Raw genomic sequence first — 16,711 nt, 5'->3', positions numbered from 1 at the left:
CGGCAGCGGGCCGGCCGGGGTATATTTCTGTAAATTTCGCGGACGACCGGTCCTCCAGGGACCCGGGCGTAAATTTTCTGCAAAACTTTTTGCAGAAAAGCCCCTGCCGCCCGGCAGCGGGGCGGCCGGGGTATATTTCTGTAAATTTCGAAAACAAAAATATATTTTTATAAAAAACGAAATTGAAAAATAAAAAAATAAAAAAACCGTCAGAAATACTCCGCCGTTTCGGGGAACATGCGGGCCGGTGATGCAGGAGCCGAGGCGCAGGACGGCTAGAACTAAAATATTGCCGGTCGGCGGTGGCTTTACGCACGCACGCATCTTAATTAGTTTAATCATGTCGGGTGACCATCGATTATTGCCGGTGATTGCATCTCAGTCTCATGATGATGACGGTAGCCCTAGAACAGCAGGGAATTTGAGCTCTCGCTTTCATGTGTCGGTGCATGCAGGCCAAGTCAGAGTTCCCGGCTCAAAGATCTCTAAAGCTCTCCTCGCAAGATTCAGCGCCCTAGCTACTTTTTTAAGCCGCCGCTAGCTGTTTGAATTTATTTTCCTGGTATCGTCGTCAGGCAAATCAGCCCTGGAAACAGCGTCACCCGCGCGCCGCCGGTTCGTCAAAGAAAGTGACGAAACGAAGCCGCCGTCGGTCAGGCTGAAAACACGAAGAAGCAAGTTCATGCACGCCTGCTCGGCTCCCCCCTTGAACACGACGTTTTGATCCTTCCAGATGATATGTTTATTCTCCGGAATCCCTAGCAGTTGGCTCGCAGTAGGATCGGACGGATCAGCGATTTGGCAGCCGGCGCCTGTATGTCCTCACAGTTCTCAGGCTTCAGCCCATACCCACCACAGCATGTCAGATTCAGGTAACTGTGACCTTTCTTTTCTGAAAGATCAGGTAACTGACCTTTCATATACAGAAGAGATGGTGGATGCTGCTGCGATCATGATATGGATGTAGCCCTAGTTTCTGAAAGTTGAAACCTCACTATTAGTTGGAAAAAGCTGGAGCGGATAAAATCGAACCATATGACCAGAATGGCATAATCCTATCCGTGGATGGACCATAGAAAAGCAGCTCCTGCATATATCGGTGGGTGCCCAACTTGGCTGGCTCGCTTGGAACGGAAGTCCTAAATCCTAACCCGTGCTCTCGGCGGTCAGCGTCACCGCCCACAAGGGAATAAAGGATAAGTTCCTGCAGAAAAGCAGCAGTGCTTGGCCCAGCACGGCATGTTCCATTCCATGCACGGGCGGAAGAGCACAACCTGAACTCTGAATGGATAGAAAAGAGAGTATACAGCTTTCCTAAAAACATATATGCACTTAGCTAGAGCGTAGAGAAGACAAACGCAAAGTGAATTTGGCACTAGCTTATGTGTTTCACTGCGCAGAGGCACTTGCACATGGTCTCACGTATCACCCCCTCCCCCCCCCCCCCCCCCCCCCCCCCCCGCGTTCTTCAGTTTAAACAAACGGTAATGGCCTGTTGTTTCTTGGTACTAATGCTGCTTTACAATTGGCAGCACCATGGGTGTGACGAGGTGAGAACAGAATCATACTAGATTGCCAAGCAGCACCACATGCATGCAGGGCAGCTTCTTCCCTCTTTGCCAGGGTAATACCGGCTGCCCCTTTGCACTTTTGCTCGGATGGGGCTGGATCCACTGCTTGCCTTTGAGCACGTTCTGAACGGCCTGTGAGGGTTGAATCACTGACCACCGACCACTGGACACAGGCCCTCTGGCTAGGCAAAGTTGGGCGGAGTTGAATATTGGAATTTCTTCTCTAGATTTTCTGAAAGTTGTCGTTGTAATCTGTGGGGGTAATGTCTAGATTTTCAATAAAAACAGAGCACATCACCGGATCCACTTGAATTATACAGTAGTACCATCTAGCTAGAGCTACGTATGCCAGCTTTCTTTTCATTTGCATCATAATCTCATGTTTAACATGTCCAAACCAATGGTTGCTGATGATCCATCCAACGTTTAACGGCTAATGGTCTCATGCTAGGCAGCATTGTTGTTGCAGATGGCCTGTGTATGTGCAATGCCAACATTAATGGGAAAACCAAGAAGTCCGTATATATTGCGTGTATCTTTGTGGAAGCATACTTGACAAAAAAGAGTATATATACGGAATCATCTTTAGTTGATCTAATTGAAATCCCTCAGCTTGGTTCAATTGCAAAAGGAAAAAGTCCAAATTAGTCCCTCCAACTATGACCGAAGTTCACGTAACCCCCTAAACTATAAAATCGTTTACTTTGCCCCTTGAGTTTTCAAAGGGAAAAGTCCGGTTTACACCCTCCAACTATCGCAAAAGTCCGATTTTCAACCTTCAACTACGAAACCGGACAATATAGGCCATCCAACTGTCAAAACCGGGCAAATTTAGCCCCTGGGGTGGTTTTGAAGGTGGTTTTCTATTTTTTGAGAATTAAAAATATTCAATTTTACACTAAAAAATTTATAAGTAATTCATTTTAAGTCAAAAAATTATGAAATAGTTATCAAAAGTTTTCTAAAAATGTAACATATCTATTGTCAAATGACTTGTGAGCAATTCAGATCTAATTTTTTTTATGTTCATAATATTTAGTTGCTTGCAGTTATGACTATTATTTTTAATAACTAAGATTCAAATGGAGCAATAATAGATATGTTACATTTTTAGAAAAAATTTGGTACTAGTTTCATATTTTTCTGATTTAAAATGAATTAGTTTTGATTTTTTAGATCTAATTAGATTTATTTAATTTTTTTAGAAAATGCAAAACCACCTTCAAAACCACCCCAAGGGCCAAATTTGTCTGGTTTTGACAGTTGGATGGCCTATGTTGTCCGGTTTTATAGTTAAAGGTTGAAAATAAGACTTTTGCGATAGTTCGAGGGTGAAAATTGGACTTTTCCCTTTTCAAAACCAACTCATTTTTCACCTTTATTCCCTTTTTGGCTATATGAACACTATATTACCTCTGAACGACCTTGGCCTGGATGGCTAGATCTGTGCAGCAAGGCGAGCGTGTTGCGTTGGTGGCATAAGTGGACAATGGTTAATGATGTAACCATCAGGCCATCCTTGTTGTCAAAACAATCTAATTCACTATTCACGTAGCCAAAACCAGTTTCTGTGGGTACCAAAGGTGAAAATAGGCTTGCTTCAGAAACCCGGGGGTAAGTAAATGGTTTTATTGTCCAGGGATTATATAGACTTCAGCAATAGTTGGAGGGAGTAACTTGAACTTTTTTCTATTGCGAAACAACTTAAGAGACTCTCGTGGATGGGGGCGTGACGAGGCCTTGGTGGTTTCCCCTAATCTTTTGTCCTAAGTCGCGGTGGGTGGGCATAGATGCACAGGTTTTCTCTTCGACTTGCACTAGTAGTTCGATGATAGCAACACGTCAAATCCAGCTAGATTGGACTCCACGGTGAGCTGGAGCCTAGTTGCTTTGTAAACGGCAAAAGATGGAAACCAACTAAAGTAAGGTTATGAAAACATGATTTTTCACACTCTTATACGCTATGGTACCTATAATTGTTTTCGTACAGAGTTCTGTATGATGATGAATTATGAAATAGTTGAATCACTAATCATACTGCTATATAGTTAGGGACACATAGAATCAAATCAAAACACAAAATATGGTGATAGATATAGAGACGATCATAAAAGCATTTCATATCAATGTGATGTGATTTTGATGTAACTATTGAAAATCAACCTCGCACGCTTTAGTCACATATATACTATTTGGGATGTCTTCTCGACTCGATATGGAGCGGGGATCTCCATGACTCCATCCTATACTTCATATATAGAAAAAAATAGCATTCCATTCTATTCCTACGGCAAGGAATGGCCTCCATCTACACTTTACAAGAAAAGCCGGGGAGGAGCCCTAAATTAAGCCATCGAAGCAGAGCAGCCGTCGACACCACCCCTGCAGAGCCCAACACGGCTGCGGCCGCGAACCACACCAGCATCTCCTCTCCTCTCTCCAGTTCCGCCTCCACCCCCGACCCCGAGCCGAGCAACCAACCCCCCCCCCCCCCTCCCTCTATATAACACGCCGCCTCGCCACCTCACCAGAAAATTCCCCACACGCGCCCACCCTCCTCGCCCTCTCCTCTCTCTCTTTCTGCGTCCGTGCGCTGTGTTGGGGGGCCAAACTGCCAGGGGCAATGGCGGGCGGGCGGGAGCTGGTGGTGAGTTTCGGGGAGATGCTGATAGACTTCGTGCCGACGGTGGCGGGGGTGTCGCTGGCGGAGGCGCCGGCCTTCCTCAAGGCCCCCGGCGGCGCGCCCGCCAACGTCGCCATCGCCGTCTCGCGCCTCGGCGGCGGGGCCGCCTTCGTCGGCAAGCTCGGCGACGACGAGTTCGGCCGCATGCTCGCGGCCATCCTCCGCGACAACGGCGTCGACGCCGGCGGCGTCGTCTTCGACGCGGGCGCGCGCACCGCGCTCGCCTTCGTCACCCTGCGCGCCGACGGGGAGCGCGAGTTCATGTTCTACCGCAACCCCAGCGCCGACATGCTCCTCACCGCCGACGAGCTCAACGTCGAGCTCATCAAGAGGGTGAGTTGGCCTCGCCCCTCCTCTCCTGCCGATCCCGTGCCTTCGCTCCCTCCGTGATCCGCGGACAACCTGATCGATCCCGTCGAGCATGGTTGAATCTTTCCGCCCATTCCTCGATTTCGATCCTCGGATCTGGGACGCGACCGATAGGTTTCTTGCTCTGATTTCGCGTGCGGCTTAGGTTGCGGCGCCTCTAATTTTTCCTGACCCTCTTCTTGCTTATCACGTTAAAGGCAAACCCTTTTTCCCGTCGTCTAATTCGGGCGCTTTGATGTTGAATCTTCTCGGTGAATCCAAAGATTCCTGGGCGAAAGTGGGAGCCCTCTTTGCTGGTTTTGGTCGGATCTTGTTGTGCGTTCTAGTTGGCGAATTGTTCTTTTCTGGATCTGGTCATGTGGCTTCTGTGATTCATCCTAAAAATTGGGGGAGACAATTAAGTAGCCGCCCAAAGGAGAGCCGTTATGAAACTAGTCAAACCCGTGGTTCTTGGATCCATCGGCGTGAGCTGGCCTTGTAGAAATCATCGGCCTTGCCGTGTATTAATGGAATCTACTTGGAATTTTGTTTCTTTCTAGTGGGTCAATAATTGTGGGCATCCCAACTGATGTCACGTACTCCACCTTTTGCCCGTATTCATTGAACCTTTTGAAAACATTTGTGTGCATCGTGCGATCGTACTAAGACATAAATGCAGAAGCGTACGTTGCCAGACAGCTTGTTTCATATGGCAATTTGCTAAACAGAATTCCAATTTTTTTTATCCAAGCTTGAATTAAACGGAGAACTATCACGTATCAGGATTCAGGAGGTGCTGTTAGATAGTTCAATGCATTCATGCTTATTTCAAATATGGCTAAAAATGTGCTCCTTTTGCAGAATTTACTGGGAAATATCTGCATCCATTCTATCTTACTCTTAGTATCCCAGTTTTAACTTGTATCGAACTTGCATAATCACAGTGTCCATTCCTCACCCCCATTTGGGTAAATTCTCATAAGGTGTAATTTGTTCAGGCTGCAGTCTTTCACTACGGATCAATAAGCTTGATTGCCGAGCCTTGCCGGTCAGCACATCTCCGTGCGATGGAGATTGCCAAAGAGGCTGGTGTACTGCTCTCTTATGACCCAAACCTGAGGGAGGCATTGTGGCCATCCCGTGAGGAGGCCCGCACCATGATCTTGAGTATCTGGGACCAGGCGGACATTGTCAAGGTCAGCGAGGTCGAGCTTGAGTTCTTGACAGGCATAGACTCAGTGGAGGATGATGTTGTCATGAAGCTGTGGCGGCCTACCATGAAGCTGCTCCTAGTGACTCTTGGAGATCAAGGATGCAAGTACTATGCCAGGGTATGCCTTCTAACTTTCTGCTAGCTACCACCCTATGAAAATGGTTGTTTGTGCTGAATATTCATGGACTTCTCACAATCTCACATCCAACTTCATTATGTCCTGTCTTTGCCAAAGGTAGATCCAAAAGGCAAAGTGTACATTTTTGTTAGTATATAGCTTGCACATGGTGACTTGAGGATTTCTTCTGGTGCTGATAATCCTGATATTGACAGTTTTGCTATACCTGACTGCAGGATTTCCGTGGAGCTGTCCCTTCCTTAAAAGTACAGCAAGTTGATACAACAGGTGCAGGTGATGCATTCGTTGGTGCTCTGCTCCGAAAGATCGTCCAAGATCCATCCTCTCTACAAGTAAGTTGCCAGAAATTTGTTTATTGATCCAAAAGATTGCCGGTTCTACATGTCAAGTTGGTCCTTCAGTTTTACCATGTCACTGAAATTTCGATGCCTGCTGATTGTGCAGGATCAGAAGAAGCTTGAGGAGGCGATTAAATTCGCCAATGCTTGTGGAGCAATCACTGCCACGAAGAAAGGGGCGATCCCGTCGCTGCCCACTGAAACTGAGGTCTTGCAGCTAATAGCGAAGGCATAGATCACCCTGTTTGCTATGGTTTTCACTAGGTTCGACTTCTGCAAATTGTATTGTATGCTGATCTGGATCGGAAGAAAAGCGGGTGCTCCATGACACCAGCCCTTTTTGCTTGCCCTACTTCCCTTCTTGAAAGGGTGTTTTGTTTCTAGAATTCTACTTGCAATAAGCAGAGCCTTTTATATCTCAGTGCATTTGATACGGTCAAGTAATCAATTCATAATTGTAGAATTTTTTTCCTTCAAAATTTCGTTGAATTCTTATTCCAGTGGTGTATGAATTGCCTTCGGGGTTCCATGTGCAATGTGATATCTGCTCCGGTAAAGAGATGTTTTAATTTTTATTGATAGATAGATAGCTCAGACAGAGGACACTGGCATCTGCCGAATGGTTATTATGTAGCTGGGGCTTCATTGATCAGCTTTGTTTGTAATAGATCTGTATGTAACTGACGTGTTGTTTGATGTGCGCCTTTGGGGCTTAGAAATTATCATAACATGTGATCAACTGGAGGCCTGAGTTTTTTGGTTGTGGTATGACCTATCTGTCATCTGTGGAATATACCCTGCATTTGCAAGGGTGTCCCATATGATTGCTGTTTGCTCAAGGCAACCCACTTTGCGCTTTGCTCATTTTGTTTATGCGAACTGTGTGCTGTAAATAGCCTTAAACGTAGCTTAAAGAATCTGCCAAAAAATTATGATGTGCAACAAGCAGAGGTAGCTTTTCCGTTGTTAAAATATGGCTCTTATATACTCCGATGTTCTGTTTGATGAAACGCCCAATTGTCATGCATCTAGGCATCTTTCAGTCGGTATCAGCGAAGAAGATGGTTGTGCCATTACTTAAAAGTGCGCCCAAGCCTGCTTAGTCTTGCTCCGCTTGTGATTAATAATATTAATAGCAGAGCTACCTTTGTGACACAGGAGCTGACAACTACTTCTAGCACCACAAAGATCTTATCCAAGGTTAAAAACATTCTGAAGCCCGTTTATTTACTGTGTTCGGCTGGCTGGTGCTGATGGCTGGTGCTGAATTTTTTGAGAGAAAAATACTGTTGGTTGTTTGGTGTTGGTAGCTGGTGTTGATTTTTTATGTGAGAGAAATACGACTGGATGCAGCAAACATGAAGCCAACAGAGTGAGATGAAGCGAACAGAGTGAGAAAAGGAATTCCTGCAGGACGGTGTCCGCATCTCCGTCAGTGTATATCCATCCACCACCACACACGTACAGCATCGGCAAGCCCGAATGGTCGCTGTCACGCGAATGATCAGTAGAATTCTAATCATCTGCTGCTTTCTTTTCAAGACACATGTTGGGACGTTGGGTGTTAGCAATGCAGCGCAGTGCGCACGGTGCCGCTGCCGTCTCGTCAGTGGCAAGAAGTGACATGTCAGCGAGCATCCCTGTCCAGAGCCGTGGGGATAGCCTTATCATTCGGCGCGGAGTCCACGTCACTTTCCGGAACCATGGGTCCATGGCCGCGAATCCGTTTCTGTGCATCTAGGTTAGGCTCGTGACGAGAATTTTAAGCTCCTGTCGTGAGGCAGGCAGGTGGGCCATGGCTTTTTTTTTTTGAGTAAAGGGCCATGGCATTTTGCCGCAGCAAAACGCGACACCGCGATGGACCGCCCGTGGACCCAACTCATCTCGGAGCCCGCTTGTCAGAATACGGATACGGCTGATGGGCTCACACAGAAGCCTCACTTGGCCCATCAACGGCCAGGCCCATCTGGCACCGTCGTCTTCTTCCCCAGCACTGCACGTCTGCACAGCACAGCTCCTATTGCAGTTCGTAGATATAAATTTTCTAGTTTCCTTATCCAACGACGAGACCAGAAATATTCATGTTTTTTTGTCTCCTGTAATCTTTTGGAAGTAATCATCTCCCAACGTGGAAAACTTATCTGTGCAAGGGGCTGTCTAACTTCTTTGGTAATAAATAGGAAAGAGGATATCAAGCAATGCTCCGGTAGCTTGCTATCATGGCTGACGGGTAATCCACACACCACACACCATGCCCCTTCCCTTCCTTATGACTTTCTGAGAAAGAAAAAAAAAAGACAATTTATCAATTTCACTGAACGAATTACAAGTACCAGGAATCAGGAATTTTGAATAAGCTAGCAAGGACACTAATGTTACCGGCATAACTCAAATGCAGACCTAAGCACAACCAGCCTCAGAGCAAGTATTATAAGGGTGTGGGAAGCTGGCAAAATCCTAGGTGGCGGAGCGAGAAAGTAAGAGAGAGAGAGTGATGCCAGCGACTCCTGAGTCCTGAGACGCTCGCTTGAGTGGGCGAAGAGCTCCTACCGCAGCTCCCATAGGCTAGCCTCGCTGCTCTGCATTAAATATGTGTAGGGCCCGCCACTAGTTACCCCCAGCAGCCGGCGCAGCCATTACTCTTGCTCTCACAGATGACACTCTGACCATTTGACACAGAGTGGTCATCTGCAAGCTCTGGTGACTATAGAGTGGTGTGTTCATCACTGATGGGAATGCTATCTTCTTCAGCTAAGCACATATTCTTGGTGGCCTCCTCAATTCCCGATCCTTCACCGAGTTGGATTGATCGCGATCCAAGAATTTCTCATAAAGCCCCCCATAAATTTACACAAAATCCTCTATTTCGGCTCGTGATTATTAATCGTGATCCGAAATAGGGGGCTTTATGTAATATTTGGATGAATATTTTAAAAAAACTTCTAATTTAGATGCAAATATTTACAACCCCCTACGTCCTCCCCGCTGTCTCCGGCTCCGCCGTCGTGGTGAATGGACACCAACTCCTCTCCCCTCCACCAGATATCCCGCTGCCGCACGCACCCTCTACTCCATCTAGAGACGCCGGCCTTCCTCCACCAGATATCCGCTTCCTCCACCAGATATCCGCGCATGTCGGCGTCGCGCCAGCCGTGCAATCGTCTGCATTCGTGAACCGAGGACGAGCGCAGCGGCATGTGGATCAGCCATCATCTGCATTTGGGTCATTGCAGCTTCCATCTCCATTCTCCAAGAAGTCGTGTTGCAGTTTTAGCAAAGTTGTGTGTTAAGAGCCTGCGAGACATCGTTATCTGTTCGTTTCAAAATTCGAACATCGTTATCAGTTCATTTCAAAATCTGACAAGAACTCTTGAATCTCCAGGACAAGACAAAGCCAGTCATTCCAGGATGAAAAGCAGCCAGGATTGCATATGGTAGTGTAATATCCATTCCTCACAAGAGAATGCTAATATTTTGAAGAGGTGTGCATCACCAAAGTCTCACAAAGGATTTTTTTTTCTGGAACAGTCCCACTAGGATAAATGATATGAAAAAAAATGACAGGTCAAGAAAGGAAAAAAAATTCTCGAAAGAACTTGGCTTAGTCCTAACTGTTCATTCTAATGAAATGTCCTTCAGTAGCTCATTTATATGCAGCGCAATGCTGACAACATCTTTATGTATGTTAGAGAACCTAAGAATCTGCTCTCTCAAAGAGAGAGAAATTGGAGGTGGCACACCTTCAGTTGCGAGTTTTTAGTCTTCAGTCTTCACAAGAAACAGCAACATTTGCGATGGCTATCCAGGACATCTTAACCCATTTCTAGGACAATCTAGTATAGTACACCTTCAGGCTTCAGAGCTCCCAACCAGCTAAATGGCCGATGTCTTGTAAATGGAAAACCCCATGACTGCAGGAATGAAGAAGAAAAGCACGGGGGAGTGGAGCAAAGGGTTCATAGCATAAGCCTTCACAAGAGCTCTGCAAAGCTGCATAAAGAGAAGGGTCAGAATTGCTAGAAACAGAGACAATTGCAAGCACAGAAACTTGCACGTCGTTTTTATACCTTCCAATGTTTCCATAGAACCACTAGGCAAAATAGACACAGAAATTTTCTAATCCAGCGACCATTCCAAAAAATTTCGTGTTCTATCTGCCTCCTGCTCTTTTGGTAGTAATCATCTTTCTTCTTTCCCGATCGAGAAAGATAATGCTCTCTATATGCCGTTCTCTCAGCAGCCATGGCAGCTAAAATCACAATTGTGGGTAATAACACAAAATAAAGGTGAGGTAGAACAATGACCATTACATCTGGAATCCCAGCATGGACTACTTCGTTGCCACTGTTGGGTCTTTTAAGAATCCAGCCTCTATGTGTCATGTATGTGAGGCTACCATCCTCAGTAATAGGGTGACCAAACAGCCAAGGTAAGAAAACTAAATAAATAGTGTACACCAAGAGCAAAAACCATACGGGGATCACCCTGGCAAGTTCAACAAAGAGCCAGACAAAACCACCAACTAGAGACTTTAACAATGTCCTCTGATTACCATTTGTGTATAGAGACTTATATGTGAACTGATCTTTGAATACCACAGCTGAAACTTGTGGTGCAAGAAGCAATGAAAATATCAGAGAAATAGCACACCACAGTGCAGGATGATATATTGAAGCCCACTGAATACCAATCACAAAAAATTCCTTCCATGTCCAGTTCACTCTTGCAGTCAAGCCATTGATAGAGAATGGCCTCAACTGGCTGACACTTGTATCACCTGTTATATCCATCACTTCAATTTGGAGCCAATATCGGCTGGGAGAGGGATCTTCAAATGCCCTCCAGTTCCATGGTGCTAAATACATATGTCCCCTAGTATCATTGGAATTCACCCTTTTCATTTCGGAGTCCAAAACTACTTCAAGAGTTCCTGGTCTCGAGTCATATATCTTTACAGAAACAGATACTATCTCTTGTTTAGAGAATACAAGAGCCCTCACTGTATCAAAAGTAGACGCCCCCTTGGTATGACACTTGAAATCACAAGAAGCAGAAGCTCTTTGCATGAATCTTGAATCAAGGGGAAAAGTAGGCAGTATAATTATGCTCTTTGAGCCTAATCTGAAATCTATATCAGTATAGGAGACATGACCATCATCGATTGCCAGTATCCTCATACTTCTGCTCTTTCTCCAATCACCCATTTCCCATTCCCAGAACTCTTCAACATGAGCAGCTTCTTCAGAACAGTTTTCCTTATTACTCTGGATTGCATATCCTTGGTGCATGTTAAATTGGTAATAATGTTCTGATAATGATGGTTCCTGGACTGCTCGGTGGTAGTATCGCTTCAAGTTCTTCCCAAATCTTGTATGAAGATGCCCACACAAGTATGCCGCCAATGATTGCTTTAGGAAAACATCCTTGATACTTTTTCCTGACTCTGTTAATGCTAAGAAAGACAAAGGGAAGTGTCCAAATACAATTTTTGTCAATGGAACCTTTTCAAAGTCAGTATCCCACTGCGATAACGCCTGATCCAATTCGATAAGCTGCTTGTCAGTTGGATGGCCAAAAAGATTGGTTGGGCCCCTAAGACCAATCTCCATTGTGCTATCAAAGCCAACAAATAGATGCTTCCGACCGCTATTCTGCAAAGCATTCATAAATACAACGTCAAGGGCATTCTAAAAAAAGCGATTGTAAACACAATTATATATACCAAATGACATACACTTGAACTACAAGATGGCATTGAAATAAGAGGCAGCACATCTTTCTTCCTGCAGAAGAAGTGTCAATCATATATAGAGAAACCACTGACCTCCAAAGTAATGCTTTGGACACGCCCTTGGCGTCTTAACTTGGCATTGATGCTGTACTTCTGATAGAAGTCATAGTCATCACCAGATGCTGAAACACCAAAGCTATCATGGTTTCCCCTCAGATCAAAGAAAATTCTTCTTGGAAGCTTGCTGATTTGAATGATATCATTTATAGTACTTTCATATTCTACCCATTCAACCTCATTCTGCTTCATTGTTAGTAGATCTTTGCTTTTCCCATCTGCAACAAAAACCAAGATATAAATTAAAACTGAGATAAATCCCCTTGGTAATAATATTTCATAAAATGAAAATTTTCTTGTTTCTTAGAGGGTTTTAGCTATGTTCTTTTGTGCTGGTTAGAGCAATTCGTGTGATGCTAATTAATATTAAAACTTATATGTGACTATCATTTTCCAATGCCGATACATGTAATAGAAGATCGTATGTTCATTTAGCTCAATTTTGCATTTGTGTAGGATTCTGAAATTCAAATTTGTTGATTTGGCTATCAGTTCATATCAAATTATTTTTAAATGGAAGAAAACACATCCTGCCTATTAGTAACACGCCAAGTACAGCGAGTGATAGTCCCATAGTCACAAAGTTCCTGGGTCGACCGGGTCGAGGAACGGGGTTGAGGGTCGAGGGTCGTCATTTTATAAAATTGTGGTACGAAGGGGGTATACATCTATGGAACGATAAATTATTATGTGGGACGCGACCCTGATTCATCGGGGTCGATATCTTCGGGTCGATAAAGACAAAAACTATATATGTGCTACTAATGAAGAAACTAATCTGCACAAGCATATAAGAAACATATAAAAAAGTACATTTAGACCATGCTACACGTACTCAGCTCATTGTCTAACAAAAACCACACCAATCCACTGTCCTTAACCTCCTTATCCCAATTAAATCTGCTAGCAATGGGGCTGCGACCCCTTTCAAACCGGGACACGATCCAACCTTGAATGAGACACTGACCCTCTTCGACCCCGACCCTCGAATCGGAACGACGTTCCCGGGTCGAGGGACGAGGCATCGACCCCGAATCCTGTGACTATGGATAGTCCTGTGCCTGTGCGTCAACAATATCACAGAGACGGAACTACACGCAATGATTTACAAGTGCTTGTGCAGCCTTACTATTGTGGATTTCATAACGAATGTTCTGAACTATCTGATTTCCACTCAAATCGAGAACTACCGAAAACACCGGCTCATTCGCCAACTTAGTAATTTCATCTCACATTGGATCACTCCATAAAACGAAGGGAATCAAACAGAGGACGGGGACGATGGCCGGAGCCCGGAGGGAGGGATAGGGATCTAGTACATACCAGTGAGGTCCCCGGTGATGAGCACGAGGTCCGGGTTGACCATGGCGAGCGCCGGGCCCACGTACCGCCGGAAGTCGTAGGCGCGCTCCGGGTGGTGCACGCTGAAGTGGAGATCCGAGAGCTGGGCCACCCACACCACCCCATCCGGAGCGCCGGACACCTCCACCACCTCCCGCTCGTCGCGGGACACCGCGGACGGAGCGGCCGCCGCGGCGACGAGGGTCAGGAGGACGGTGAGGAGCCGGGGGCCGCGCGTCCCCATGGCGAAGGCGCAGACCGGGAGCAGGACCGGGAAGTGAACGATTATGTTGTCCCCTCCCCGGCAAAACGCATCTCAACTTTACGCTTTCAACACTAAACTAGTTACGCGTCCGAATCCGTCTTTTGCTTTCTCGACAGAGACGCAGAGATTTACGCGTTTCCTAGACATTAAACGTAATTCGTTTGCAGACTTAAGCACCCGCCACGGTCCGACGACTCGAGTCAAATCTCCCCCAATCCCCCGCCCCTCCCAAAATTTCTCTCGAACCCTGCTCTTCTTAAAAAAAACTCGGTCGGGTGAGAAAAGACCGTCCCATCGATATTAACTTAAGAAGAAGTCTTGGCTTTTCCGACCGAGAAAATCCCCGAACCCTGACCCCGTCCTGACACTAGGAAACGTAACCCCTGGAAACTGTGCCTGGGCCATGTAAGGATCCTCAGGCCGACCTAGGCCGTCTCACAACTAGTGCTTTGGCACACGGAGCCAGTGAGGGGATTTTTTTATCCTCAACTTAAAATTCACTCCCACAGAAAATCGAACTCAAAAGCTGAAGAATGCCATCGGAATGACTAATCAACTGGGTTAGCATCCTTTGACTACCGGTTCATATCAAACTATTGTGCACCTTCGTCTTCATCCTTCATCGGAGACCATCGACAAGCGGCCGCTGCTCACGCACCCGCCGCCCGGAGACGTCGCCTTCTCCCCCGCCCGCGTCTGCGCAGTACGGGCTTGTTTGGATGCAGCCCTGCCAGGCAGCACGCCGCCCAGGCAGCGATCCTGACCCAGGCCACCAAAATCGGACGTCTGAGCTCGCTGCCTGGGCCAGGCAGCTTTGCCAGGGTACCAAGCAAACAAGCCCTACAAGCCCCCGCCGCCGACGGAGACGTCGCCTTCTCCCCCACCCGCGTCTGCGCCGTACAGGCCCCCGCCGCCGACGGAGACGTCGCCTTCTCCCCCGCCCGCGTCTGCGCGGTACAAGCCCCCGCCGGAGACGTCGCCTTCTCCCCCTCTGGCGTCTGCGCGGTACAAGCCCACGCCCCCGCTCTGGCCACAGCAGCCCGCTTCTCCGTCGACGAGAAGCAACGTCGAGCAAGAGAGCGGAGGGCGCACCGGCACCACCGGGGACCTCAGCGACAGCGTGGAGCCCCGCGGCCGGGACCAGGCGCTAGCTCCGCCGCAGCCCTATTCTCGGCCGCAGGCGCCTACCGCGGTTCCGAGCAGCAAATCAGAGGGGACGAGTGGAGGGGGCGACCATGACATTAGCCGAGACAATTTCGAGGCAGGAGCCGCACCAGGGACCCTGCGGCCACCAACGGATTCAACGCCTCCCCGACGGCGACGAGGATGCTGCCTGCCGCGGGTTCAAGCCCTGAGGCCGACGGGAGGATCGTGACCAACCCCATACGAGCACACATGCTGTCGGCAGCCGCAACAACCCTCTTCTTCCGGTTTCAAATCGACCCAACCACGAGAACGGCCGAAGTTTCAAGGAATGTACGAGTCCGGCATGGGCGATGTACTGGTGAGTTTCAACCCAATAACTGCTCTGCTTTTCTGAACACTCCCCTGTTTCCTAATGCACAAGTTCAACGCACAAGTTCCTAATGCACAATTTCTTTTCGCAAGTCCTATTGTTCTACACTTGTATCATTGTGTGTCTGCGTGTCAGTTGTCACTTCATTTAGCTACCTTAGCTTGCCAGTCACTTCTTTCTTGATTTCTGGGTTTCGTTGCAGCCTGATGGTGTTGTTCAGTTGAGGGTTGCTGTGTGTGGGTTCTCACTTTACGGGATCGTGTCACTCTTCGGGAGCACACAAGGACTAGTCAAGGACTTCTGCCCCAATCTTCAGGTGCTCGTGTTTGTCGGCATTGGCTTCATCTGGGCCATGGCATCCATTACGGTTGGTGTGACAATGTCGGCTAGGACAAGATTAGATCGTCTATTCTCTCAACATGGCACGAGGCTGGCTTTGTTTGGCATCACGATTCTGATGCTTTTTCACATCATCTGATCGCTACCTCAGAATTTTTGGAGAGAAGATGGTGTTGCTATTAACGTTTGGTCTGCCGTGGGTACTGTGTTCTTGATAGCTTTTGCCACGATCGGTCATGCTCTTTCATGGGTTTTGGTAAGTGTAGTTTTCTTATTTCTTTTCGTCTACAGTTTCTTGGATTTGGATGATTATATATTGCGCAGTTGCCGCACGCTAAATTACTTGGATTTTGATTATTCTATATGGCGCAGAGCGGGATTTATGGTGAGACTGAGAGGAAGCCAGCACAGGAACGCTCCTGAGATGCTGAAACTTCGGATTCTGGTATGTGTTACAGTCCAAATGTTCATACTCAAAACATTTTCCTTATTTACACTAAATCACTAATGGTAGGATACTCGCACATGATCTGAATTTGCAGATAAATCTTGACCTGAAATGTGTACAGCGAATACGAGTGGATATTGCTGACTCAACAGGGGGAGCTCTTTTGTTGACCAGAGGTGTTAGCTGGAATGTGACTTGAGCAGAATACCGCAGGATCTCAACTCCTTCCGTCCTCTGTTTTTCCCTTTTTTTGCTTGCTTGCGCAAGGACAAGGCCGAGAGTCTCCCTGCTTACCTTTTCACCCTTGGTGACACTGTCATGCACACTTCTACGCTTTAACAAAGGCAACGCCAGTAAATGAGCACAAAGCAATTTCATGGATGAACTATAGTAGCGTTGCTGCGCATGGCATGTTTTCTTTTTTTTTTTAACGAACCACACAAGATAGTGTGGGTTTCTATTGATATAGCAGAAAAATACAAAACTACAGTCCTGTGAGACCATAGGCAGGAAAACAAAAAAGAAACGAAAAAAGAGAGCTCGCCCGGTCGGATTGTGACATCAACACAGAGAACTCCGCAACTCTACTCCCCCGGTTGGATTGGGCATCAACACGGGGAACAACTGTCACACCCGGTTTTAAGAAGAAAACCGAATGCATA

At 46.8% G+C, this 16,711-nt stretch overlaps 3 protein-coding genes across 3 annotated transcripts; 2 read left to right on the top strand and 1 right to left on the bottom strand.

Annotated features, from left to right (window-relative positions):
* Window positions 1-4,095: 4,095 nt before the first annotated feature.
* On the top strand, window positions 4,096-6,873 carry LOC120710346 (fructokinase-1-like). The gene is made up of 4 exons (XM_039995972.1): window positions 4,096-4,587; window positions 5,601-5,933; window positions 6,170-6,286; window positions 6,399-6,873. The coding sequence occupies exons 1-4, from the start codon at window positions 4,195-4,197 to the stop codon at window positions 6,525-6,527; spliced, it is 972 nt and encodes a 323-aa protein (XP_039851906.1). The 5' UTR covers window positions 4,096-4,194; the 3' UTR covers window positions 6,528-6,873.
* Window positions 6,874-9,717: 2,844 nt separating this feature from the next.
* Window positions 9,718-13,820, bottom strand: LOC120710345 (putative metallophosphoesterase At3g03305). The gene is made up of 4 exons (XM_039995971.1): window positions 13,464-13,820; window positions 12,117-12,358; window positions 10,360-11,943; window positions 9,718-10,282 (listed from the first exon to the last, which is right to left on the bottom strand). The coding sequence occupies exons 1-4, from the start codon at window positions 13,723-13,725 to the stop codon at window positions 10,166-10,168; spliced, it is 2,205 nt and encodes a 734-aa protein (XP_039851905.1). The 5' UTR covers window positions 13,726-13,820; the 3' UTR covers window positions 9,718-10,165.
* A 567-nt stretch (window positions 13,821-14,387) lies between these two features.
* Window positions 14,388-16,434, top strand: LOC120708953. Its single transcript, XM_039994407.1, has 5 exons — window positions 14,388-15,250; window positions 15,465-15,629; window positions 15,753-15,857; window positions 15,974-16,046; window positions 16,144-16,434. The coding sequence occupies exons 1-4, from the start codon at window positions 15,221-15,223 to the stop codon at window positions 16,022-16,024; spliced, it is 351 nt and encodes a 116-aa protein (XP_039850341.1). The 5' UTR covers window positions 14,388-15,220; the 3' UTR covers window positions 16,025-16,046; window positions 16,144-16,434.
* The last annotated feature ends 277 nt before the right edge of the window (window positions 16,435-16,711 follow it).

Source organism: Panicum virgatum, chromosome 5K (genome assembly GCF_016808335.1).
Source record: "Panicum virgatum strain AP13 chromosome 5K, P.virgatum_v5, whole genome shotgun sequence".
Lineage (NCBI taxonomy): Eukaryota > Viridiplantae > Streptophyta > Magnoliopsida > Poales > Poaceae > Panicum > Panicum virgatum.
Note: the sequence above shows the minus strand (reverse complement) of the source record. Positions and strands in the feature narration are given on the sequence as shown.

What these genes read in the sequence shown, in the direction of transcription:
- LOC120710346 (XM_039995972.1), top strand. Translation starts at nt 4,195, where the DNA reads ATGGCGGGCGGGCGGGAGCTGGTGGTGAGTTTCGGGGAGATGCTGATA. An exon ending in ACGTCGAGCTCATCAAGAGG is followed by an intron (nt 4,588 to 5,600) that starts GTGAGTTGGCCT and finishes TAATTTGTTCAG; the next exon opens with GCTGCAGTCTTTCACTACGG. An exon ending in GATGCAAGTACTATGCCAGG is followed by an intron (nt 5,934 to 6,169) that starts GTATGCCTTCTA and finishes ACCTGACTGCAG; the next exon opens with GATTTCCGTGGAGCTGTCCC.
- LOC120710345 (XM_039995971.1), bottom strand. Translation starts at nt 13,725, where the DNA reads ATGGGGACGCGCGGCCCCCGGCTCCTCACCGTCCTCCTGACCCTCGTC. An exon ending in CATCACCGGGGACCTCACTG is followed by an intron (nt 12,359 to 13,463) that starts GTATGTACTAGA and finishes TTTTTGTTGCAG; the next exon opens with ATGGGAAAAGCAAAGATCTA. An exon ending in TCCAAAGCATTACTTTGGAG is followed by an intron (nt 11,944 to 12,116) that starts GTCAGTGGTTTC and finishes AATGCTTTGCAG; the next exon opens with AATAGCGGTCGGAAGCATCT.
- LOC120708953 (XM_039994407.1), top strand. Translation starts at nt 15,221, where the DNA reads ATGTACGAGTCCGGCATGGGCGATGTACTG. An exon ending in CCGGCATGGGCGATGTACTG is followed by an intron (nt 15,251 to 15,464) that starts GTGAGTTTCAAC and finishes GTTTCGTTGCAG; the next exon opens with CCTGATGGTGTTGTTCAGTT. An exon ending in GGGCCATGGCATCCATTACG is followed by an intron (nt 15,630 to 15,752) that starts GTTGGTGTGACA and finishes TCGCTACCTCAG; the next exon opens with AATTTTTGGAGAGAAGATGG.